We start from the raw sequence: 26,822 nt of genomic DNA on the forward strand, positions 1-26,822 counted from the left end.
AAAATCGTTCCGGCGCCCCTGGGGGTGGGAGGTTAATTTAAAAAAATTGAAATATCCGTCTAAAAGTAGAACTTTAAACCTTCTTTGATAAGACAGATATGTACGCACTGACGAAGCGACTTAAGAAGTGGGTTGTCAATCCGTGGACATCAATTAGTTTAAAAAATTCAGCCCATTTGATGTTTCAAAGAATGAAAAATGTTACTCAACCCAAAGGCATTGTGTAAGTATTTTTCTTTTCAAATAAAAACACAATTTTTGCCAAAATTTCATTTTGTAAACACTTCATTTGCGGGCACTGTAGGGCTAGGCTACTACTCAAATCCTTAATCGATTTACTTCTTTACAATCAACGTTTGCAAGCGTTGAATCAATGCAAAATAGAACTAGTATGCAAGATTGCAAGTTGTAGTAAAAATGTCCTTGTTTCAAGCGAGTTTGCGTCCCTGCGGTCTATAGTAGCCTACTTGAAAATAATAGAAAACTGTAAAAGTAACTTGACCTCCACTTCAGAACTAAGCAGCTCTACTTGTCCAAATTCACCAACATCCAAACACAAAACAAACGCTATAGACCTCACAAAAGCTGTCACTGAAGTACAGTACAGTGAAAAAAAACTACAGCATCGAGAGTGGGCCTTACTTTCGGTGCCACCACATTTCTATTGGGAATCATTACGCTTTTCAATATATTTGGTTGCTTTATTTCTATGTGTAAGTATGAGACAAATGTTAATCGCTAGTGATTTCTAAGTTGTTCGAAAGACAGGCGCACACACTTGTCTAGCAGGATTGGGAGGCTTTCATAAACCTGGTGGGATCGCGCTACCGGGACCGTGTCCTTTGACTGTCAAGACCTGCTTTATGGGGTATCTGCCTGTCACTGCCCTCATCTGCCAAAGTAATATTTGCTTTGAGACTAGCTCCTGTACTTTGGTAGGAATTAGTCAGTTTGTGAAATATAGCTCAAAATATGGAAATGCCGGAGGTTGAACCCAGGCCCCAGGGTCTCAGTCTCACACATGCGAAGCGTACGTTTAACCACAGCTACATCCCAATCATCGATGAGAATGAGATTTGAATCTACGCTTGCTAGATGCCGGGGATTGAACCTGGGGCCTCACACATGTGGAGCGTGCGCTCTACCATTGATCTACTCTTGATCTACATCTCCACACTCGACGAGGGTGAGATTCGAACCCATGCGTGCAGAGCAAAATGGATTAAAAGTCAATCATCTTAACCACTTGACACTCTCGTCCCGCGTAGGGGTGGATTAAGTTCAATAGTTTTTTCTCCTGGAATCGTTTGCAATTTGCAGCAGAAAGCTCAAGCTTGGTCTTTGAAAATTTTGTTTTTTTATATTATTTCCAGAAGAATATAAAGTATATCATAACATTGTACATTGTTAACGTGTGGATTAAATTTTTCACAGATTAGATTTAGTACTTGTCTTTTATGTAGAATAAAACTGACCGAAATGCAAGGAAAAGATAAATCAATTCATGATTGTAGGGAAATCAAGAAATAGCGCCGAGTCACTTGCTTCTCTTGGAAATCGAGATAAAACATGCAGTTTGGTACTAGTTTGAAAAATTGTCTGGCTCGCTTTGCTCAATCAAGCTCGTGGTATTGAATAATCTTGACTGCGGCAACAGCAAACGATGCCGTTATTGGAAGAAAATTGTTATTTGGTCAACAATATCAAGTCAAAAATTTAATTACGGTAGGCTTTGCTATGCCATCAAAAATTCATTTCAAGCCAAACTTCCAACTCCAGTCTTCTATAGTAGCCTTGATTAGATAGTTGGGATGAAACAAAAAACGTGTTTCTTGAACAAATGGTTTTCCTTCAACTTTTACATTGTCTTTTTAAATGTTTAATTTGTCGGAACTGTCGAAACTAAGACTTTCTTCAATCATTTTTTAGGCCTGGCAAGCCTGTAGATTACTAATAATAGGTTTCTGAAATTTTAATAATTTGTGGGGAAAAACTGAAATCTGATCTTGATTCACTTAAAAATAAATTGATGATTACAAAGTATAGACATGCTGGAGATCTTTAAAACATTGTTTTGAACTCAACATATTGGATCAACTGGGAGCATTACACATGGGAAGCATGCGCTCTACCACTGAGCTATACATCCCATTTTTCGACGAGAGTGGGGTTCGAACCCATGCATGCACAGCACGATGCATTAGCAGTCCGTCGCCTTAACTAGACCGCTCCGATAGCTCAATTGGTTAGCGCGTCACTTCTGGACGTCAAATTCGTCACTTCTGGAAGTGACGTCACTTCGTCACGTCACTTCCGGCCGTCAAAACCCCCCCTTTCACAATTCCTGGCTACGCTACTGGTTAGCGCGTCACTTCTGGAACGAAGAAGCTTCAAGATTAATAGCGGCGCTGGTTCGACTCTTGGGGTGTGCGCTTGAGCAACGCACGTTAAGGACTGCTCTCCATTCAGCGGCATCTAATTAATGGAATAATTCCCCGGCAACAAGACTTCAACAATCGGAAACTTCACTCTGTCAATCTCGGTGACCGGGCCGCGAAAAATTTTTTCCCACGAGATTTCTGTCTCATTTACATATGTTGGTAAAAGTTTGGATTAAAACCGTGTGAATGCAACATTTTCTCGTTGGCACGGTTGGTTCAGTGGTTTCATCCTCGCCTAGTGATCGTGAGAACGAGGGTTCGACGTCCGACGAAGTCAAACTTTTTTTCTTCTTTAAATTAATTTTTGCGGTGCACAAGAGCTTTTCAAAAAAAGTAGGGTTAGGGAAAGCTTATATTTTATTATCATTGCAGAATTTGATTGGTAAATAGTTATTTCGCAATCTGAATCAACGAATCTCTTAACACTTTCGGAAAATCTTACTTTTAGAGTGACTATAGAATCAATGATACAGAAATCTCGTGGGAAAAAAAATTTCGCGGGCCTGCGTCAGTGATTCAAAGCCTCTACACGTATGCGAAACTGCCAGGATTATGCTCTGCAAGAAGCTTTCCCAGTCCGAAGATAAAGATTCAATCAATCAACTACTCTACCATCTCGTCTTGTACTGGAAGGTTTGAATTCGAATAATTATTTATTCTTTAAAATGCAATACTTTTGCCATATAAGTTAATATGATAATCGTGTTAAAATACAAATCGTAGCCTACACCTAGCCTACTCTTTTCATACAAATGTTAAGTCCTCCTTCCAACCTCAACTTTTTCATATTCCCTTAAAACATTACTTGTTGGCATTCTCGAATCTCGATCCCCTCATACATCCACGACGGCTAGCTCTGCAGCTTGATAATAATTTTATTTAGAGATAATGAAATGTATAAATGTTGAAATCTAAACGGAAAGAAAATTAAATTCATTCTTGGTGAGGTTAAACACAATTAATAAAAATTAAATTTGGAGATGCCGAAGTTTATATGTCATTTTAAACCAAGCTACTTTGTTGTCAGTTAATTATTACATGAACCAGCAAAAAGTGCTGTCTACCAAATGTTGCTAATATATGGAGATGCCGGGGATTGAACCCGGGGCCTCACACATGCAAAGCGTGCGCTCTACCACTGAGCTACATCCCCACTTTCGACGAGGATGGGATTCGAACCCATGCGTGCAGAGCACAATAAATTAGCAGCCCATCGCCTTAACCACTCGGCCACCTCGTCCTAAAAACTATTTGAAGTTGAAACGAAACCCTTCTTAAGGATTTTTGTCTGAAACGAAACAAAATCAAGTAAGTAATTGTAGGTCGAAACGAAATATTTAGTATTTTCAAAACGAAACGAAATATTTTACAACTAGCACTTAGCAGGCCATTACTGTAGAATTCAACAGGAAATTTTAAACATATAACAAAACTTTGGATTACAAAAATGTAAACAACCATGAAAGTTTGTAAAAGACCGGAATGTTTGAAACGATTCTGTTAATGATGTCTGGATATGCTGTGTCAGGTTTTGAGAAGTACTTTAAATTAAACAAAATTTTTACTCAAAGCAGCAGTCTACAAACAAGAAAAAAAAATAGACACAGTCATCGGAAATTATAATGTCGTCCGAAGAAGGCACGTGTCCAATGAAGTTCCTGATCGTTGCTCTGAAAAAGAACATGTCTCAAACCTGCTCAAACCCTTGATGCGTTCAAGGATGCCCGATTTGGTACCATAATGTTACCACCAGTAGACCACAAAAGCTTGCTTGTGTTGGAAGTGGCTGATATAGCCAACAAAATCTGTGCTAATTTAGTCACCGTTGGAAAGTGAGTTTGATCAACGCTGGATTGATTCATGTTCCACCATTGTAATGGACACTTGTTTGGTGGTATCCACTCGCGTTTCCAAAAGCGTTGCAATTCGCTTTCGAAATCGCCTACTGGCACTTTTTCTGAACAATTGTTTTTTTTTCTTCCAAAACTCCAACTCTGCAGCAATTCTTTCATTCGTTTCCTGAACTTCGCTATACCCGTCCGACAGATGTTTTCTCACTATGGGATACAGTTCTAAAACTGTTTTTTGGACACGTTGGTGAACCTCTTTATCAAATAAAAGCAACTTAAATCGTGACTCGACAGTAGTGGCAGACAGCTTGAGACCATTTTTCTGTGCTTACATTTCAATTGGCAAATCGGTATAAGTGTAAGTTTGACTGCAATGTAGCCAACTTTAATTGGATCATCTGGAAACGACCTACATTTAAGAACTCTCTTGCTCGATCCATTATGATTCTAACGCCAAGCTGTAACTAAAAAATAGACAAACACAGTAGCCTAAATTAAAACATAGCCAAATTTTACTACGTACATTACAAAAATTTTTGAGCTTTTCAATTGATTTATTCAAATATTCTTTGAATAAATCTTTCCAGATTTGGAAATTTCTTCAATTCAAAATTTTTCTTTCCAATAACCTTACAGTTTTTGCAAATTTTGCAAAATTGAGGATAACATTCATTATTTGGCAACACTAATAGAAAATGGAACCCAGGCTGAGACGAATAAAATAGTAAAAAAAGAAAAAAGGATCTCCTCGTAAGCTTAAATTTTCTCACTTTGTGAGTTGGGATTGTTTTTAAACGTTTGATAATCATGATACGAATTCACTTTGAGGTATCAGTATTTGGCACTTTTTAAATTCCCAAATTTTTGTATATTTTTTGCTTCGTTTCGAACGCAGAACGAAACAAAATGGCTTGGATTTCGAAATAAAAGAAACAAAATTCTTCACTAAGAAATTATTTGGAAACGAAATGAAATTAAGACAAAGAATTTCGCTTTTAAACGAAAGAAATATTTCAAAATATTTTCCAAATGTTTTTGTTTCGAACAGCCCTAAATTTTGCATGTAGACGTTATAGGCGAGTAAGAATTGAGATAAAAATAGCTGGACCCGGACATTTTTGATAACAAGCATTTTTCTTCATAAAAAGATGGGTTACCTGTTTGAGACCCCAAATCTAATATTCGGAAAAATTCGGACATGGGAAAAGGCCTTTTTGAAGGAGACAATTATTGATCGGCGCGCCATCTAGCGAAAACCATATGCATTTTATGTAGTGCTAATTCCCGATTTTTCAAGTAAAACAAGGATGATTAGCGAGCGAGAAAAGTTGAGTCGGCAAAGGTTTCCTTATTCTAAAAGTATATGAACGTTTTAGAACCATCCAGATTATTGTTGTTCAATGTTAGAAACTGCGGAGGTGTTTAAAATTTTGTTGCGCCCTGTGATCTAGTCTTAACTGAAGTCTTCATTGTTATTTGGTGTTTTATTCTTGCGACTTGTTTTCAAGGCGCTAGATTGTTTTCACTAGTCATAGTTAGACAAAAGGATTTAGTTAAAAACATGTTTTGTCGTGCTCAAATTTGTGAATTTAGCTGTTCGAAAGAACAACACTTCAAAATTTCAACACTCTATTTTGTTTTGATTTTGAAACAAACACCTCTGTCTTAGGCAATTGCCCAGACAGCGAAATCCGTCAATTTTACATTGGTTCAACGTCTGCAAAAGTGGAATCAATGTAAAAGTGACGGATTTTGCTCTGGGGGATTGGTTTTCGCTTTTAGCAGCTTGGTCGTTAATTATTTTAGAAGTTTAGATTGAACGTTTAATCTTTAAATTGTTGCAATTGTTAAAAAAAAACAGTCCTACTCAGACACGTTAACAAGGGTTCCACGGGGTACTTTTGGTCCCGGGTGCCGAATAATTTTAGGGGCTCGCAGCCATTCCAAGAGGCCCAGGAACTTGGAAAAACTACCTCAAAATTGTTTTTAAAACATCCTTAATGGTAACAATTTGCAGTGGACGTTACTGATAGCGTCGATGTTGTGATGAGGAACACTACTGCATCAAGCAGGTTTATACCAAGACATGAGTGTCTCGTCTACCAGCCTCCTTTAAATAAATTGCAATATCCTGCTTTAGCATCATCTAGCGAATAATCACATATGTAAATTGTCTCCATAGTTCAACACAAGCGGCACTGCGATCTGCAAGAAAAGAAAAATAGCAAAACTGAGATTGTGAAAATCTTTTTCATGAAAAAAGCTTTTTTGACGGAATCAACCAAGCAACTAGGCTATGCTTCTCTCGGTTTACAATTTACATAGTGGAGAAGCAACATCTAATCAATGATGCCAGTTCGTCGTAGGCTTCGTTGATGTACAGTTTATAAAAAATCAAATGCATGTGAAAACTTTGTTTTGACCAAATTTCATGACCAAGTCAGGGCCAGTGCTTGAGAAGCTTGTAGGTGTATACTAAACTATCACGACAATATTTCCTTCTCTACGGGTCAGGTTGATATTATTTAGCCTAGCCTATATTAAACACAGCAAAAATACAATGGGCAAAGACATTGCAAAAATTTGCCAAAAAATAAACAAGCGCCCGGCTCAAGATTAAGCGACGCTAGTTTAGCTCTCGGTGTGTGCGCTTGCTGTGATAAACTTTGACACGCCTAATTGAGGCTTTTATTCACTGAAATAGAAAACACAAAACAATAAGTAGTAACGATAAACCGATAGTGTAGCAAAAGCAGGTTTGAAAAAAGCCCAACCTGCTAGTTTTGCTCTGGTATTTTTGGGCTTTTTGTGTTTTATAAAAACTATTTGAAAAAGGTAGTTTCACGCTTATTTTACTTCAAAATGAATTTCGGAGCAGAAGCCGGAGTGAATAGCTTAGCCTACTTTCGGAGCAGGAACGCAGCCGGAGTAAAAAAAAGTGCCTTCATTTAGGCTACTTCTGCTAGGCATGTGGTGAATTCAAAAGTTAATGAAGAAAGGTTATTGGTCAGATGATTAATTTGATTGGGCTATGTTTTAACAAGATATTATGTTGGACCCTTGGTAGAGAGCTTAACTTGTTGTTCCAGATACATAGCAGCGCCACTACATTTTTGTTGGAGTAAGGGCTGCAGTAACGCGCTGATTTTCTTCAATGTAGCGGTAAAGGAAAAAAGCGCTACATTTCTTTCAGTCCCACTCCGGCTACCTGCTACTTTCCAATTTAAAGCGATAAAAGTAACTCGCTCTTGGAAATTTTTCATGGGAACAATTCGTGAAAAAATCAATCTTACTTCACATTGGTCAGCCCGATAGCTCAATTGGTTAGCGCCAGTGGCGTAGCCAAAGGGGAGGGTTTGGGGGTTACAACCCCCCCCCTTTGGCACGCATGTGACGTCATGATATTGAGAATGATGCTTTCAGTCTCTATGTCTCTAAAACAAAGTTTGTCTAATTTTAAACGAAACTGCATTAAAAGAGCGAGTTTTGCCAATACCAAACATTCAAATAACTCAGCCAAGAATTAGCAACAAGAAAACATAGAAACTTGGCTTTATTTCCGAAAAATACCCAAGAAAACATGATTTTATCCTTTTGCCATGCCACCGGACAGCACCATTTTATAGGAATATTTATACCCACATTTTTGTTGAAAATGCTCTCAGAATGCACCAAATTCAAAGCAATTTTTCAAAATTTTCTGGGGGAGGTCCCCCAGACCCCCCACCGCTGGGTGTCGCCTTTGAAGAAAACGCCGTCAGGCTTCGCCCGCCGGCCGTCAAAAACCCCCCTTTCACAATTCCTGGCTACGCTACTGGTTAGCGCGTCACTTCTGGAACGAAGAAGCTTCAAGATTAATAGCGGCGCTGGTTCGACTCTTGGGGTGTGCGCTTGAGCAACGCACGTTAAGGACTGCTCTCCATTCAGCGGCATCTAATGGATGGAATAGTTCCCCGACAACAAGACTGCAACAATCGGAAACTTCACTCTGTCAATCTCGGTGACCGGGCCTGCATCAGTGATTCAAAGCCTCTACAAGTATGCGAAACTGCCAGGATTAAGCTCTTCAAGAAGCTTTCCCAGTCCGAGGATAAAGATTCAATCAATCAATCAAAATCAATCTTTTACAATACAAGAAGTTTTGTGACAGCACTCATAGGTTAAATATTATACCAGGGATAGATAAAAAAAGGGGATATGAAGTCCCACAGTGATTACCTTATTCTCACGAAACTAGAAGTAGAAGGGTGGTAGTTGGTGTCGCGTTAAACATGCAGTTTTTTTTAACTTGTAGAAAGTTTTGTAGTAGGCTACATCTGGCACAGTCAGCTACAGAAGACAGTTTTACAGAAATGTTATTTAGAGTATACTATTTGTTAAAAAAGACAATTGAAAGGTTACCAGTAGGCCTAAGCTGTTTTTCTTAACAAAGCCTTTGCAGTAGGCTTGTTGTAAAGCAAGTAGGCTAGGCTTCAATGACGCAAACATTATGCAGAGAATGTGTAGAAAACAATGGGAATTAGCGCCCGGTCTCTACGTATTCTTTGAATGTTTTCCTTTTTTTAAAAGTCTCTTGAGTTAGGACCTAAGAGTCTCATTAGTACAAGGCCAAAATTATCCTCTCAACGGACCTGATCCCTGTATTATACGAGCTCTCTTTCTCTGTGAAATTTTGCCACTTGCACAAATGAAAGTGAACTCCTCAAAATTGTATGGAAAAAATTGAAGTGTGTATTTTATATTTGGAAACTGGCAACTCCACTTTCCTCTATTTTTGGCGTCAAAAGCTGCTTCCCACGTTTCTGTAACGCTAGCATTAGCATATCGCATTTTGCAATTCTACCATTAGCTAGGGCTAGTCGTTGTTCGTTGATTTGTGCCTTTATCATAATAGTTTGCTAGGTAGTGTTCATTTGTGCACTAGGCTTGTCTATTTTTTAATTGAAAGAAATTTAGCAATGGTTTTTTCTTCAGTCTCGGCAAAACGTACAGTACCGTACAATTATGGAGTGAGTTTAATTATAAACACTACCATAGTTTGTTGCATTCTTGACTAAGGGCAACCGCAGGTAATTTTTAAAAATGGAGCTCAAAAAACGCTTAGTCTTTTTATAATTAGGCTACTTTTTTGTATAAAATCCTATTTTTATCACAGCTGGGTAAGACCTACGGGTGCAACCTAGTTCGTACCTTGAACCATTCGTACAGTCAGTTCGTACCCTGAAAAGATCGAGAGAAAAAATTAAAAAAAGCCGAAGTCGCTGATCGCAGTGTAATAACACAACGCCGAAATCGCTGATCGGAGTTTCCCCAAACAATTTGAAACAAACTCGAGGGTTAGGGTTAGCGGAAACGGCAGAAAAATGTTTGCGGAAACTACGATCAGCGAGGGTTTAGGTTAGAGCATAGATTACTCTATGGTTAGAGTTAGGGTAAGCCATGGATCACTGAATTAGATTTTTAATTCTTTTAATTAGATTTTTAATTCTTATTTTTAATTTTTATTAATTTGTAATTCTGTGATCCATGGGGAAGCGGAAACTGTGTTTAACGGGAACTGCGATCAGCGAGAGTTAGAGCATGGATTTCTTAATGGTTATGGTAAAGGTTAGTGCACAAATGCCTGCAGTTAGCATGCTTCCTTGATTACTTTTGCACTTCTTCTGTCACGTGTACTCCGCGAGGCAGTACTCTGTTCTATTTGTAATCAAGAAATTGCGATTCGATCATTTTTCTTTTGTTAATACATTTAAGAAAAATAACTGTCTTTGTTCATGATCGAATCGCAATAGGATAAGGTTAATCTAAAGAAATTTGTGGAATGGTGGTGATAACATGCGCCTTTCCCAACTGTAATTTTGAAACAGCCGACGTGCCCGAAGCGGTTGCTTGTGTGGTGCTGCAAAGTCACACGTACAGTCATGCTGATACGACGCGCAACGTTCCAGCGCCCGTAAACCTTGGTCCGAAGCTTATTCGACCTACTGTAGACATTGGAGTTTCTCCGGAAGAATGGAACGTGTTCACCAGAAGATGGAAGGCTTTCAAAGAAGGTTGCAGAATTTCTGATGAAGCAGCTTCAGCCCAGTTATTCCAATGTACCGGCCAAGTCCTAGGGGACAGCCTTCTTCAAGCTGACGCTGAAACAGTGAGTAAACCTGTAGATGAACTTTTGCTTGCAATGCGACAACTGGCCGTTATACTTGTCGCCACAGGGGTGTTACGGACAGAGTTTATGGCTATGCACCAAATGCGCGATGAAAAATTTCGCGCTTTTGCAGCTCGTGCTCGAGGAAAAGCGGATATATGTGCATTCACTACTAAATGTTCTTGCGGCCTGAAAGTCAGTTATACAGATCACATGATTCGAGACACACTACTCAGTGGAATTTCTGACGATGAGATTCGTCGCGACATGATGGGAATGGACAAAGTATTGTCGATTCCCATCAACGATATCATCGCCCTTGTCGAGAATAAAGAAATGGCTCGCAATGCAGTACCATCTCATGACGTTTCGGCAGTGTCGACTTTCAAGCGCAAGAAAAGCCAAAGCCCTATTCCAAGAGACCGTGGACACATCCAGGCAGCACCCTCCTCTCCCAATTGGTCAAAACAAACTCACTGCCCTAAATGCAATAGATTATTCAATCGTTACAGAGAAGGCCGCAGAGGTTGGAACACTACGCCTTAGTCCCTTTGTCTCGAATGCTTTCGGTCATCTCGTCATATAAACAAATGGGGTGCTCCTCCTAAAGATGCATCAGTCGGAGCACTCTGTGCAGCACCGCATATCGTCATCTTACTTCCCTCAATCTAATGGCCGAGCTGAGGTGGCTGTCAAAACTGTCAAACGCTTGCTCATGACTAATGTAAGCCCAAACGGAGACCTGAACAACGATTCCTTCTTACGTGCATTGTTACAGTTGCGTAACACACCTGATCCTGACTGTGATATCTCTCCAGCAGAGATCGTGTTCGGTCACCCTCTGCGCGACGCATTCGGTTTTGTAAACCGCCTAGTCAAGTTCTCCAATCGTCACATTCGTCGTACATGGCGGGATACATGGAAGGCAAAGGAAGACGCCCTTCGCCTGCGAGCTGGTCGAACCGATAAGGCGCTGTCTCAGCATATTCGTCCTTTACGTACTTTACAATGTGGAAACCGCGTATTTATCCAAAACCAAAACGGTAACTATCCTCGAAAATGGGACAAAGTGGGAATGGTTGTCGAAACGTTTCCGCATGACAAATATGTAGTGAAAGTTGACGGGTCGGGCAGAATCACAAAACGGAATCGACGTTTCTTGCGAGTAATTCCACATACTAAAGCATGTGTCGATTCCATCCCTCCTCAACCAAACATCAATGCCCACCCACAGAGCCTCCCATCATCTTCTTTTGCCCAGCCTCCTGAAACGGACTACTGCCCTCCCCAGTCCCCACCCTCCGCATCTCGAGATAGGCCCTAGCCAAGAAATTGAAAAATCGCCTGTTTTGCGCCGTTCTACGCCGGAATGGCCCGTTTCGGTGAGTCCGATTCGGTTAGTCCGATTCGGTGAGTCCGATCCCTTAATGGGGGATTTTTTCAATTTTTTTTTTAAATTATCGGGTACCATAGCCTAACTATCATTGCCGTTTTAGGGTTAGGGGTTAGAAGTTAGTAACTCACCGAATCAGACTCACCGAATCGGACTCACCGAATAGTAGCAGACCCGTTCTACGCGGTCCCGACGGCCGGCATTGGATTTAGACGCATCCTCTGGTCAATGGGTAATCAAGGGTTCGAGCTCGTAAGTCTACAGTTTCGCCTTACGAGCTGGGGGGGATGCACAAATGCCTGAGCCAGTTAGCATGCTTCCTTGATTACTTTTGCACTCCTTCTGTCACGTGTACTCCGCGAGGCAGTACTCTGTTCTATTTGTAATCAAGAAATTGCGATTCGATCATTTTTCTTTTGTTAATACATTTAAGAAAAATAACCGTCTTTGTTCAGTTAGCGGAAACTGCGGAAAAATGTTTGCGGAAACTGCGATCAGCGAGGGTTAGGGTTAGAGCATAGATTACTCTATGGTTAGAATTAGGGTAAGGGTTAGCAGAAACTGCGGAAAAATGTTTGCGGAAACTGCGATCAGCAAAGGTTAAGGTTAGAGCATAGATTAGTCTATGGTTAGGATTAGCGGAAACTGCGCAAAAATGTTTCCGGAAACTGCAATCAGCGGACTTCAGCTTTGAGCTAATTTTTTTTCACGATCTTTTCAGGGAGAAAATTTTAAAATGATTGCGGAAACTGCGATCAGCGACTTCGGCTTTTTTTAATTTTTTCTCTCGATCTTTTCAAGGTACGAACTGAGGGTACGAACTGTTCATGGTACGAACTAGGTTGCATCCAGACCTACTGGCATCAGTTACCACAATTTATCTTGATTTTAAGAATTCATGTGTCAAGCTAAGATTTCGTTTATGAACTTACAGTAACTAGCCAAACACAAATATTTTCTTGTCTAAAAATTACGTATAAAATAGCCTACACATCATTTATGTAGGCCTATTTTCTGAGCAACAAGTGTTTCCGTTGAGTGTATGCAGGGCTGCGATTTTTTCTTCCTTCTCGAACAACCAAAAATTTTGTGTTTGTTTGTCAAATAGTAATATGACGTCACAAGAGTCAGATAAGCGTTTGGCAGCGAGTTACCGCACAAGTTGTGTGGTGTCAAGAGTCACTTACCAAAAGTTTTTAATCGCAAGCTGGTTGAGTGATTGCAAAGGAATATCAAGTGCTAAGTTGTGCATAGGCGCCGACTCTAGGGGGGCGGGGGGGGCAGCGCCCCCCCGTGAATTTAGCTAGGGGTGGTTGCCCCCCGCAAATTATTTAAAAAAAATCCTAAGTCAAATGTTTCTAAGTTCAGATTTGCGTTAGTTTGATCTTTATTGCGGATTGATCTCAATTAAAAGATCTACTTGTTGCAACAAGAGCGCTGTTCCTAAGATAACAAAAGAAACAGAAGTACGGTAGCTGATAAACGCCAGCATGGTGCCGTTGAAGCATAGTAACGATGATTGAAAAACGTTTTTCTTGATTTCTTTCGCTTTGTTTTTTCTTGGGAGTGTCAATAACGAAGTGCTGTTTGCTCAGTTTAGTATCTACGCGTATTAAGAGCTAAAGTTCAAAGTGATCAGGATATAATTCGAAGTAGCTTACATGCCTCGAAATTCGTTTTTGTTGACGGCAGACAAACGTGTCCGGTCGGAGCAGCTATCTCGGCAGACAAATTAAGTCTCACGGCGGACACACCAGTTTTAGCCGTCAATCGTCATGCTTAATCACTTTATCTTGATAATAATTCTTCGCCATTTCAGAACTATAACTACGGTTTTAGAAGGCTTTTTAAAAATTTAGTAAAAGTCACTCTGAAAGGCTTTCATCATACCAACGACTTGCGCTTGAAGAGTCAAAGCGCCGTGTAGCTAGTCAATACGTCACATAACTGATTAACTTCCACCGAACGAGGTCGTGTGGCTTATTGCGTCACAATGGTCTGGGCAGGAGTCGGAAAATTTCTACACCAACGCTACTATTTTCTGCTGTGCAAAGTTTCACAGGCTTTTTTCGTTAAGTTTATTTTTGCTTGTCATGTGAGCAAAAGTGAATTTTCCTTGGGTCTTTTCTTTTTTACTGTAATACCCAAACTTAACAAATTTTGTTGCATCTTGCTGTAATAGCCTACTCGTATAATCTAATTTAGTAACCAACCTTGCCGTGGCGTATAATTATTACTCGGAGTCGGAGATCAAAGCCAGACATTGTGATGTAAAACTTGAACTAAATTTTGCGTGATTAGTGTAGAAGTACCGGTACCTGTACTCCTATCGACTCTTAGCGAAGAAATCATCTTTGTTACGTTAATTCAATGTCATCAATTGTTGAAGCAATGTAAAAATCGAAAGTTTTCCTTCTTGAATGGAAGCTAAGGGATACAGATACAGTATTAACTTTTTCTAGATGCGCGCTGAGAATGCGATAATTTCGCATTCCCAGCGCAAATTATATTCTTGCAACAGTTGCTCGTGCTATAAATGACGATTTACATCGCTAGTTCCTGTGTTATTTCTCGGCGGACAAATATGATCGATCTAGAGGGTACTTCTCGCGGACATCACATGCTGTGACGGCGGACATGTCCGCCGTGAATTTCGAGGCCTGTATTATGATAATTCAACGTTGCTAGATGTCGAATTAATGTAAAACAAACGTAAATTTCTTATTGGGCATTGTTGTTACGCAGTATAACCCGCCGAAAAATTAAATCAATCTGTGCTGACTCGTTGAATCAACCTAAAGTTAACTTACTTTTCCGCCTGTGAGTTATTTAACGTGAATTACTGTAACAGCGTGCGTCGTGCGTATCTTGTTGCTCGCTTTATCGCTACTTTTGGTATTATTACATCACAACAAATCAAACAGTGCGGTCGTGATAGACTACTCTAGTATATTTTTCGCTTCTGGTTTTGGTACAACTGTTTCGTAATAACCGTTCACAGCAATTGCCCAGGCAATTTCAACTTTTTTCGTTTGGCCTCGGCAACGTTTCTGCCGAAGTAAAAATGTACTAATTTTGAAGACTGTATATTGATGCGTGTCGACGTTCCGATGGCCACCATGTGCTTGTGATTGGCCGCCGAACAGCTTGCTTCAGTCGGACACGTTTGGCCGCCGGAAAAAAAGTTGTTTCGAGGCCTGACATGGCTGATCGCAGTTTCCGTTTTTCTGAGTATTCGCAAACATTTTAAAATTTCCGGTAATGATCCTAAGAGTTTGCCAAAGTCGCCGATCGCAGTTTTCGCAAACATTTTAAAAGGGTTAGGGTTGATCGGTGTTTTCGCAAACATTTTAAAAGGGTTAGGGTTGATCGGAGTTTCCGCAAACATCTTAAAATTTCTGGTAATGATCCTAAGAGTTTTTGTTTGTTAGCGGAAAATTGTAAAATGTTTGCGGAAACTGCAAACAGCGACTTCGGCTTTTTTTTATTTTTTCTCTCGATCTTTTCAAGGTAGGCTATGAACTGACGGTACGAATTGTTCATGGTACGCATTAGGTTGCGTCCATATGATTTGTTTTGCTCCAGCAAGAGAACGTTGTAAACGAGAAACCGAGGATCGCAAAAGAAAAAAGCCTTTAGGCTATACCGCTAGCGTAACCTACTGCGAGATTTTTTCCTTTGGTATCTCTTTAGTCTCGCTTACTATGGTACGTAAATGGTTATGCACGTACCCGCACGCAGGCACAGTTAGGAGCGAAATATGCAAGTTACCAAGAAACACAGCCAAGATAAAGCGAAAAATGAACTGCAAATAAAAGAAAATTTAACAATGCTATGATAATACAAAACTATGGCGTAATGTCACCGTGTTTAAGGTGTGCCGAGATGTCAAACAAGCCTCTTCGTACAACATTGCAACTTCAGACCTAGATCTTTCGATTGTTGGTGGTACTTCAACATGAGAGGTCGTTTCAACTTAATGAGCTTGAACATCTAGTGAAGCCATGCTATCACCAGGGCCTGACTTTATATTTGCAGATGGAAGCTCACCGACTGAACTTGAACTGCTTGTTGGTTGTGCTTTGGCAAACTCAGAAACGTTATCACTGTTTCGTCGAGAAAAGAATGTACCGATGCGTTGTTCCTTAGGCTTATGCACTTGAACGGGCTTATCTATAATATTTTATTGTTGAAAAGTGAAAACGTAGTAGGCGCATTTTATTAAGCATGCTTTTACTTACCACTATTACATTAAAGATGTTGAAAATTGAGAATACTTTGCGACGTTAGGCTACTAAACGCTATTAGCCGGAAGTTTACCTGAATGATAAGTTCCAAAGTGACGTGGCAATGCTTCTCTTGATAGCTCTTTCTTTTTGAAAATGAAAGAGCTATTGGGAAAAGTTAAAGATGTTATATTATATAGCCTATATGCCAACATTGCATGAAAACATCTGTAATCACTAAGTGGTCATGTTCAAGGGGGTAAACGACTGTCCAGACACATAAGTTTGGCCTTGTTGGAATTGTCATATCAGGGAGCAAGTCTTTTAGGCGCTGACAGTTAGGCGCTGGTCTAATAGGCGCGCACACTGTGGCGTCTGGATATTTAGGTGCGGAGCACTGTGGCGCCCGGTCATTTAGGTGCTATTCCTAGTAAAGTCTGTAGATTGTATCAGCTTGGCAGCTTGCCAGAAAATTATATCATGGCTTCAGTGAGTGAAGCTGCTAAAACCGGCAATGCTTTTCACACAAAATGTTACATTGAACAGAAAAATATATTGTTGTTTTATTGATTTATTATTGTTTTATTTGTTGTTAGTCCAGGTTTGCGTTGGTGAAAGCTTTATCAATAAATTATTGAAGCTTCCGAACATTATTGAGTTCATTTTTAGTTAACTCTTTCGCGACCACGGACGTATACACACATCTTGGGATTTTTGCCATGATGACCAAGGAAGTATCCCTACGTCCAAGGTTAAAAGGTAGCCTATTTCAAGCAAAAAAATAATGTAAATGATGGCAGATCCATAGTCTTTGCCTGTCCTTTTTTGGCTAATTAAAAAAAATGTTTTGGCGGTGCAGTTATCAGATGAGGACTTCATAAAGATGGGGACACAGTGGATTTTTTTTCTTTCACTTATTGGAATTGGCAGTCAAAACTGGCTAGGCAACCCCTTACTTTGGAATTTCTCGATCAAAAAGACTGTAGGCTAAATCACGTAAACTTTTTGCGTAAAATTTTTCAAATTTCTCCAATCATTCTGCTGTACCTCCTAAAGCATTGCGCGCAGAAACGAAGTAAATTTTTTCTCATGTGCAGAATTGTTTTGGCATTCGATTAAACTACATATGTTTTCATATTATTGTATCATGCTTGGGTAGTAAAAATTATAATGAAGTATACTTTTCTGCCAATTTTTAATTTGTTTAGAAATTAGAAAAAATACCGTTTGGAGTTGCTAGTTGTACATAGAATGTTTTAAATTTTATTGCAAAGCTTTGCATCTTCGGATAGCTGAAGATGTATATATGCTTTCATTTGATGTCAAAATTGTGCGTCTACGTCGATCACATGACATGTTTTTACCGTGTAAATACAACAGTTTTGTGTGAAAAATGTCTGGTAATTTAGATTAAATATAAATTACTTCTGTTCGGGATGGATTGGCCATGTGACGAGAACGCATAAGACGCTCTACTACTGTTCACATGAATACATTTCTACAGGGCATATAGGCTACACCTTGGCTACAAGTTGCAAGCATAATGGTGAGACTTCGCTCGTTATTAAACCTAGTCCGGGTTTTGACGGAAAACTAAGTTACTCTTCACTCAAGCCTACCGCCCGCTTGAGTACAGCCTACGGTACATTTTTTAGTGATGTTTAGTTATTATTTGACCTAACTAAAAGTGAACTCATACATGTTTGGAAACTTGAATAATTTATTGATAAAGCTTTCGCCGGCGCAAACCTAGACTAACAACAAATAAATGCTGAACATGCGTATTAAAAAAACAACATATTTTTCTGTTCAATATAACATTTTATGTGAAAATCATTGCCGGTTTAAGCAGCTTCACTCACGGAAGCCATAACATATATTTCTGTTCAATATAACATTTTGTGTAAAAAGCATTTCCGGTTCAAGCAGCTTCACCCATATATTTTTCTGTGTAATAAAACATTTTGTGTGAAAAAGCATTGCCGGTTTAAGCAACTTCATTCACTGAAGCCATGACCAACAACGCATACGCATTAGGGCGGTCCTTATTTGGGGCTCAAAAATTTTTTTTATAATTTTTCAAGTCTCACCCCCCAAAAAGGTTCCATTTACCACAAAAAACCCTGTGTGAAAAAAATTTTGAAAAATATTAACGTTTAGAGGTTCCTCGAGGCCTCTGAAAATTTCACGTTTTTATGCAAGAATGTCATACCTCTGTAAGCTTGGTTTTGCCATGTGGATTTGAAATGCACAGTGTTATGGCTTGTTTTCATCAGCATGGCATAAATAATAACTCAGTTTGGTATACCTAAGACAAAAGTTCTTTTTTGCGATTTTGATAATAAATATTATTCATAAAAAAAATGATAATGTTCACATGTTTGAAAGTGATGAAGCAAATTTAATTCCTTCGAAAAATTGCGCAACAAACAGTGTAAAGCAATAGCTATAAGTGAGCCTTTAGTTGCAATAAAAGTAACAATACACGCTGAATAGATATATATTGGATGTGTAATTTAGAAAAATTGTGATTCATGCGATATTGCGGTCCTGTTAAAACAAACTTGCTAAATGCAAATTAATAGTCATTGGTTTTAAAATGGTTATAATGGTCAACGCCTCAAAAATGGTCAAATGTCACATCAAAGCCTTTTTAAGTGGTTCAGAAATGCATTTTTGATGTTGTGAAACGACTTGAAAAAGGTACTGCAACTGTTCCTCATCCTTAGTGAGTCGCCCAGAAAAGTTTTGGATAAGTGCTACTGATCATTGGTCACAGCTAGAGATTTACATAGTTCTCGAGCAGTCTGATAAGCACTGTTTTCTTCCCACTCTGACACAGGAAGATGGAGAAAAGAATCTGGAAGGCTTAATGTTTTGAACAACAACTTTGTGTTTGCACTGGCAAATGAAGATAGTGTCTTAGTTTTTAAGCTGTTTAGTGTCATGGTGACTCTTTTATTGGGTGCTTTCAAATTTTCTTTTCTAATTCTCATTACTTCCACTATTTCTTCTTTGATGTTTGCTGCAACATCACCATCAAACAGAGAAAGGGCAACAAGCTCTTCCGAAAAATACCACAGATGATGACCCATCTTTTCAGTTGTTGCTTTAGAGATATCTTTGTTAACAGTTTTATAAGCTTCCGATTCTTTACATAAGGACAAATCATTGTTGGGAGCTTTTATAGCCAAAGGAGCTGTTATCCATGCCTTGATATAGATACATGTAAAAAACACACATAGGTCATGGAGACCGTTTGCTCACGGCACGTCAGGTGAAACTGACTTCGAAATAACCACACCTGATTGTAACAATGGCATTAAGTGTGGAAAAACAGCCTCTTCCTTTTTTTAAGCACCTCCCTTTAACAATAATTACATGTTCTGTGCCACCTCCCCCGTTTTAAACAACTGTAACACCAAAAGTAATCTGTTTTTGTTGATATATTAGTAAGTTACTTGAAATTGATTTCAAGCAGCTATGGTACCTACCGTAGATTTTTAAAGATGCAACCTATTTCATCCCCTGAAGGTGTAGGTGTACCTGAAAGTGTAGGTGTACCTGAAGGTGTATATCACTTTCATCATCCACCGTGTATGATGGCTTGCACCAGGTGCTTTAAAATTAGCTTGCCCCAGTGTAGTATCTCCAAGAAAAAGCAATAAGATTTCCATTAGTTCACGATAATCATCTCAAGGTTGCTTTTCCTTGGCAAATACTACATGAATGAACTGAATAAGGTCATCCTTAATGTCTTTAACACCGCTGCAGCTTCTTCATCAGGGGAAGAATCTTCATGATTCTCTTGAGCTATGTACTCCCACTGCTCCTTGAATATGACCGATCTAGATGGTACTTCCCGCGGACATCGCATGCTGTGACGGCGGACATGTCCGCCATGCATTTCGAGGCCAACTATTGTGTCTTCTAATAATACAACTGTGTTTTGTGAGAATTGTGCAATACACATTTATGTCGTAGAGTGGAACAATTATGTCTTTTGAGAATTAAGCAATACAAATTTGTGTCTTAGAGTGGAACAATTATGTCTTGTGATTGCTGTTAAAATACTGTGATTAAGAGTGCTTTCAGGTGTTTTCATGTCTGCACAAAGTTGTTTAGAGGGGTTTCAAAAAGTTTATTTCATACCGCATCACACCCCCTATACATAGTGTATGGAGAAATTTCTAGAGCCTTGAGGAACCTCTAAACATTAATCTTTTTCAAAAATATTTCACACAGGGTGTTTTTATCCAAAATGGAACCTTTTGGGAGGGTGAGACCTAAAAATTTTAAAAGTCAAAAAATAAGGACCACCCTAATACGCATTAACAAAACAATATATTTTCCTGTTCAATATAATATTTTGTGTGAAAAGCATTGCCCTACGCCCCTACCTGCTAAGCTGATACAATCTACAGACTTTACTAGGAATAGCACCTAAATGAACGGGCGCCACAGTGCTCCGCACCTAAATATCCAGACGTCACAGTGTGCGCGCCTATTAGACCAGCGCCTAAAAGACGTGGACCCTCATATCATGGTCTATATTTTCATATTATATATATATTTAGAGTTCTGCTATCTTAGAGATAGAAAATTAGAAATAGATAATTGCACCAGAAGAGCTGTGAAGGCAAGGATACATTGCGGTTGGAAAAAGTATAAAGAGTTCAGGCACACTTTGTGGCAGAATGCTTTTTCGCAGATTGAAAGGAAGGTTGTATAAACCATGTTTAAGAACATAGGCGCCGACTTTTCAAAAAACCTTGGGGGGCGAGAAAGGTGATGACGTCATAACCATAACGCTATTTTACTCAATCGAAATAGTCTTTGATTAAGCTTACCGTCTTGTTTATATTGACACCTAGGTCGCAAACCGAATTTATTAGAACCGCTGCTTGAAACGATTAGTTTTACGCATGCAGTACACCTAGTCGTAAAAATTTTGATATTGTTAACAGTTGGAAAACAAGCCGATTCATTTCCTTTTCGTGCGAGTGAATAACAACGATCAAGACAGTGAAGTTATCGAAATAAAACGCAAAAAATTATGATCTCAAGCAGAGTGGAAACCCGATACCCCTATCAGTTTTATTAACCTCATTTCGCTCGTTTTGCTAATTACTTACCTTCAAAGCTTTACCAACGGCGAAGTGTTTTCTCTTATGTTTTTTATCGAAAGTCTTTATAGTCTTTTATCGAATACCGTATATACTTGACTATAGATCGAGATTTTCGCAAGTGATTTTCACCTCAAAAAAGACAGGTTCAACTTACACACGGGACAAGCTGTTGTCCCCAGCTCGGCAGTTTTCAAAATTAACGCATTTTTGCTGCGGCAAAATCATTGCCGACGTAGATTATGGAGTGTGAAATGTTGTCGGCCGAAGTAAAAGTTTTGAATACGTTTATTTGCAAAGATTCAAACTGAATTTTCAAATTTAATGATTTCTTGTCAATTCTAAACTTTATGCACTTGTTGAGCAATATGCAAAGCTCACTAGACAAAACAGCAGAAAGAGCTATTTTAAGAGATTAATTTTTTTTAATTTTGCGTGGAAGATATAATCGTTGTTATTACCGGTACGTAACATTCCATGATCGTTGAGGTCGATGTCAAACCTTAGCGGCCGCATAAAACAATGATGTCAGGTTAGCTAAGTGATAATAGCGGTAAGAGACGTCGTTATTGCAGGCAATATCTGCGACCAAGACCATTAAACACCTTTTCTTTTATCGGTTTTCGATTTAATTCTCACAATAGACCTTTTGCACATTCAAAATCACCAGAGCGTGACGTTTGAGTTACGCGGAGTCCGAGGGTTAAGAATCGCTTGTTTTCTACGGTTTATGAAGGCGTTTCTTGTTATTGCAAGCAAGCGTGAGGTTGCTGGCAGGTGAAAGTAAATTTTTTGTGTTTATGAATTAATGTAGGTTATCGGTACATTTCAGTTCTTGTTCGTTTTAATCATAGTGTTGGCTAACAGACTAGGAAAGGCAATTTAGGACGGCCATTGTGGAGCGTGTGCATTTTAACCGGGAATTATGGACCACGTTAGTGGTACCTTGTCTTGCAACATTTTATTTTCATTCTGCATAACATATGCAACAAACCAACAACACTTCATTGGTGATGCCAAGCATAGTCACTGGTATTTTCCTGTCGAAGATGTGAAATTGACGAATTTTTTTATGGCACGCTCTCTACATGAATGCGATGGCGTGCAATACTTCGTGTATTCAACACTTCGTCTTCACTCATTTGAGGATTACCTAGGAACGGTGAGATATTCAAATGTAGACCAATACCATGTAGGCTAAATCTTTTTCTATAAGAAACCCCTTTTCGGCCATAACAGCATCATTGAAGTGCAGTTCATTAGCAGCTATTTTCTGCTTCAAAAGGTGAAAAATCCACTCCTCTGACATATTTCTTTGTCACTCACATTACCAGTGTACAACTGAGATACAAACATAGGCTAATACCCCCATTTCTTGGATCAACTCCCACTAGTCTAATGCCTTTGCAGTGTTCGTACTTTTATAGTTTGAGTACGTTTGCGACTGACGGTGAAGTGAGGATGGTGTTTCGAGACGTAGGCTACTTCAGTGTAGTCGATGATGATCATGGTGCTTGAGTAGTCCTTTTTGAAGTCTGGCTTCATGGCTGCTATGATAACATCACGATGACGGAATATGTTCAAACTAATCAACTTTAAATACATGAGATGCATTCATGAATGAAAAATACGGTGTACAATACGAATGCAGAACTAATACCAAACCTTGTGCCTAAGTCTGTATAAAACAAACCTAGGCGAAGCTTCATCAACACCAAGAAAACTTCATCTTCCACCGCCAGTCTATGTAGCCTAGATGCAGTAGCCTACTCCTGTATCATTTTGAGGTATTTTGAAAGTAGCATCGTCATTAAGTTTTGCTTCTGCATCAACATTTTGATTTGCATGCTTAGCTTTTGAAGCTGTATAATACAGGAAATTCTTCCCATCTTTGCCGGGCAAGATTGCTTCCAATACAGTAAAGAACTGGTCGAAGGTTAACACTTCTGTAGCCTAAGTTTACAACTTAAAAGAGTTTTATTTTCTGGAAAATTATACTGAAACACTGATACATGTCTCTAAAAACCATAAAACAACAGCTCAAGCAAACGTTAAACAATTTATTCGCCTGCAAACTACACCACTAACCCTATCGCACAGCATTGCAAACAGCGGCTCGTCGTTCACGACTCCAACGTCACGCTCTGTTGGTTTGATATGCAAAAGGTCTATTGCGAACAAAACAATGCTGTTGAATCATAATTGATCTCACAGCGGGAAGACCTCGTTGAAAATAGCGCGTCTAATAGTTACGTGAATAGTTACGTGACTATTCTAGCAGCGTAAGTTACTCTATCATCTACTTTGAAATTTCCATACGGTATGATTTCCAAGCTGTATTCACGTAATTGTTCGGTGTGTCGTAGTTTCAACTCGATAAAGTTTGCTAAAATCGATTTCATGTTTGAAGTCACAAAAAATCTAACGGACGATTGGATAACTCGTGAAATTAGAATAATTATTCAACCTCGCATTCGCTTTTTCGCTACCACGCGTTTTGACCTTGAAGTTGCATCTCACACGCGGGAAGGTAAGCAGTGTGTGACTGTGAGCGTGCGTGCCGTGCGCATCTCAGTAGTACTTCTGTACTTCACGTTTCAGAGAAAGCCATGCGATCAGCTGCTGTTTTGCGGGCAAGAGCAACGCAGGCTGTTTTTCGTTTTCGGCATTCTTTAAGTCCGTTTAAATGATCTAAATCTCTCGCGAAGTATTTTATCTTTGAAACACCACTTGTAATAGCCATTTCTGTTAACCATAAATTTACGGGGGGCGCCGCCCCTTGGCCCCCCCGGAAGTCGGCGCGTATGTTTAAGAAGCATGATGTGTTATGGAAGTGAATGCTGTACGATGTAGATTGTAGAGGGCGGATACGGATATAGGAGAATGAAAATGACAGAAATGAGAATGGTTTGTATGGCCGTCTTTAAATGTAGCATACCTCGCAAAGCTTGTGCAATATTGGTAATGGTAACACATCTATAGTTTTGAGGAAGGTTTGGGCATTGTTAGTTGATATGTTTTTTTACATTCATTCAACGTCTGCAGACGTTAAATGAATGTAAAAAGCAAGTGATTTTCTGGCCGGCATAAGGCTTTCATTGTCTGAATATTGTATAATATAGAATGGCTAGATTGTATTGTTGATTGTAAAAGGCTCCGAATGAATGTAAAGAAACAAAGCTATCAACTGACAATGCCCAAACCTTCCTCAAAACTATATCTTTGTTACCATTATCAATATTGTACAAGCTTTGCGAGGTTTGCTACTTTTAAAGACGGTTGTTTGTATGATATGTGGCAAGACACTTCTCAACAAAATTAAAAATGATGTCGAGAGAGTGGACTGATGTAGGGATGGGCAATTCAGAATACCGAATCCAGAAGGATTCGGATCCTAAACTATCCGAATCCAAAATGGCAGCAAAACCGGGTAATAAGATTCGATTTAAAGATATGCATAAGTCTTGTGGAAGCTGTCAGCTTGAGACAGTGAAGTGAAAAAAAGTGTGGTTTGCTCACTTTTTCTTTGCGCTGACACCATCCGCACTTTCAAAAACATTTTGCACCCGTTGTGCGCACACGGCGCATGCATCCCTACGTCACTCGCTCGCGTGAGCAATCAAAGAAACAAAGCGCGCAATTTTCTTCACGCTCTGTACACATGCACAATTGTGTAATTTTTTTTTCAATCCACGTGCGTATGCGACTCCGCAATAGTTTGACTGGTGGCGTAACAACATTAAGCAGATGCCCCTGCTAAAGGAGTTGGCTCTGAAATATCTCAGCATACCTGCCACATCAGCATCTTTCGAGCGATGCTTTTCTAGTGCGGGCTTGACGGCAACTAAGCTGCGCTCCCTTTCAGCGTTGCCAGATGGGGAATATAATACCAAATTAAAATTTTCTGGTGAAATTTAGAGGTCTTTGGTGCCAAGCTTTTTGACCTTGGAACCAGACAACTTTTTGGTGAAATTTTCCACACTTAATTTTTTTCAAGAAAGTTTTTTGAATTTTTTAAAAGTTTTTAGCAAATAATTCCTGCTCGTATAGAAAACGTTTTGCAAGAGGTTTGCGTATGAGTGATGGCAGTGTCTTTTGCTTTATTTAGGGTGTTTTAAATATCTGGTGAAATTTTAGTTACTTTTGGTGCCAAGCAGCTTCCAGCATCTGGCAACACAGCTCCCGTTTGACTGGCAGTTATTTAAAATGCCTTCATGTGTTGCACTGCAACAAACATTTCCTTTAATTGTGTTGCTTATTGTGTCTAAAATTGCAAATAAACATTGCATGAAATTTTTTACTTTTTGCATTGCTGGAGCCTGGAAGTTAATAAGATCCAGTATTCTGGATTCGATTTAGTATTCCGGAATAATTCTGGAATAGTGAATTATTCTGAATTGCCCATCCCTATACTGATGTTCAGAATATTGAAGAGTACTTGCATGGTCATCGTCTAAGATGGTTTTGACATCTTGAACGAATGGATGAGAACAATTTGACAAAGCCAGTTCGAAATAAGGTAGTGTGACTGGAAAAATGAGAAAAGGAAGGCGAAAGAAAATGTGGTATGATACGGTGAAAGATGGCATGAACAAAAGAAAACTGAAAATTGAAGATGCCAACGATAGACTAGATGTGCTAGAAAAGAAATAAGGACATTTTCTGAAGCAGCGTCAAAAACTCTTCAAGAATCACCTAATTAGATCTACGTTAAAAGTTTGTAGTTACCATTGTTATACTCAGTCTTGGGAACTAATGAGAGTAGAGTGGCCATTTTTTTTCTTCTCTTAGCTGCCTTTCCTTCAGCAACAATTTCCACCCAATTTATCACATGCTTGGTAGAGGTAAGCGGTGTTTTTCAACAACCAACTTAAGCTGGGTGTCAAACCAGGTTTGTATAATTGGGAAGCCAATGTCGTACCCACTGCTCCATCCCATCACTTGCAAGAAGATGTAGAAAATACTCAACCTTTTTGGAAAACTTTTATTAGCAGTATTTATCAGTGTATGTGAGACTTCGCCTTATTTTTGAAAAAGTTTTGAAGAGAAAACAGTTTTATTTACAAAGTTAGATGTTATAAACTAATCCTTTTTATACACGTACTTTCACAAAAAATTGAACGATTATACCATATTCTATCCTGAGAAAATTCTAATTCAAAGAATCTAAAGGTTTAATAATGAAATTACATCAAAGTAAGATGCTTATTGCCTACACATAAGTATACACGATACGTTTATTTTAAATTTGTTTAACTGAGCTTGCAATATTCTTTTAGGTTTATATACTTTTTATGTCAAACAGTTAAGATGCAATAGTTTTTCCTTAAATAACAAACTCTTAATTCAAAATCTCAAATCATTTACATCAAGTAATCTTGTCTGAACAAAGAAAAGTTCAAACATGAGTGGAGAAATGAAGACGGAGAAGATTCGAACAAATGGAGAATATCAAGATGTAACTCGAGTAAGTCAAATTGTGATATTCTTATTAAAATTGCATGTATGAAAGTGTGGAACACACTACTCGGATGATTTAACACCATCTAGATTAACTTTACTCTGAAGGCTTTTCAAACCTTTTCCACATGTTATCTGAGCCTGTTTTGCACAGTTTGGTTCTATTTGAAAGTAACCC

At 39.0% G+C, this 26,822-nt stretch overlaps 1 protein-coding gene and 2 non-coding genes across 3 annotated transcripts in view; 1 reads left to right on the forward strand and 2 right to left on the reverse strand.

Moving 5' to 3' along the window:
* Positions 1-3,522: 3,522 nt before the first annotated feature.
* Positions 3,523-3,594, reverse strand: Trnaa-ugc (transfer RNA alanine (anticodon UGC)). The gene has a single exon. It is a non-coding gene; the product is annotated as a tRNA-Ala (tRNA).
* Positions 3,595-3,599: 5 nt separating this feature from the next.
* Trnas-gcu (transfer RNA serine (anticodon GCU)) lies at positions 3,600-3,681 on the reverse strand. The gene has a single exon. It is a non-coding gene; the product is annotated as a tRNA-Ser (tRNA).
* Positions 3,682-26,489: 22,808 nt separating this feature from the next.
* Positions 26,490-26,822, forward strand: part of LOC145767487 (uncharacterized) — a 41,264-nt gene continuing 40,931 nt past the window's right edge. The window contains exon 1 of the mRNA XM_082579319.1: positions 26,490-26,651. Coding sequence (XP_082435445.1) covers positions 26,589-26,651 — 63 coding nt within the window. The 5' untranslated portion in view covers positions 26,490-26,588. The remainder of the gene's footprint in view (positions 26,652-26,822) is intronic.

The sequence above is a fragment of the Aplidium turbinatum genome, chromosome 3 (genome assembly GCF_918807975.1).
Source record: "Aplidium turbinatum chromosome 3, kaAplTurb1.1, whole genome shotgun sequence".
Taxonomy (NCBI): Eukaryota; Metazoa; Chordata; class Ascidiacea; order Aplousobranchia; family Polyclinidae; genus Aplidium; species Aplidium turbinatum.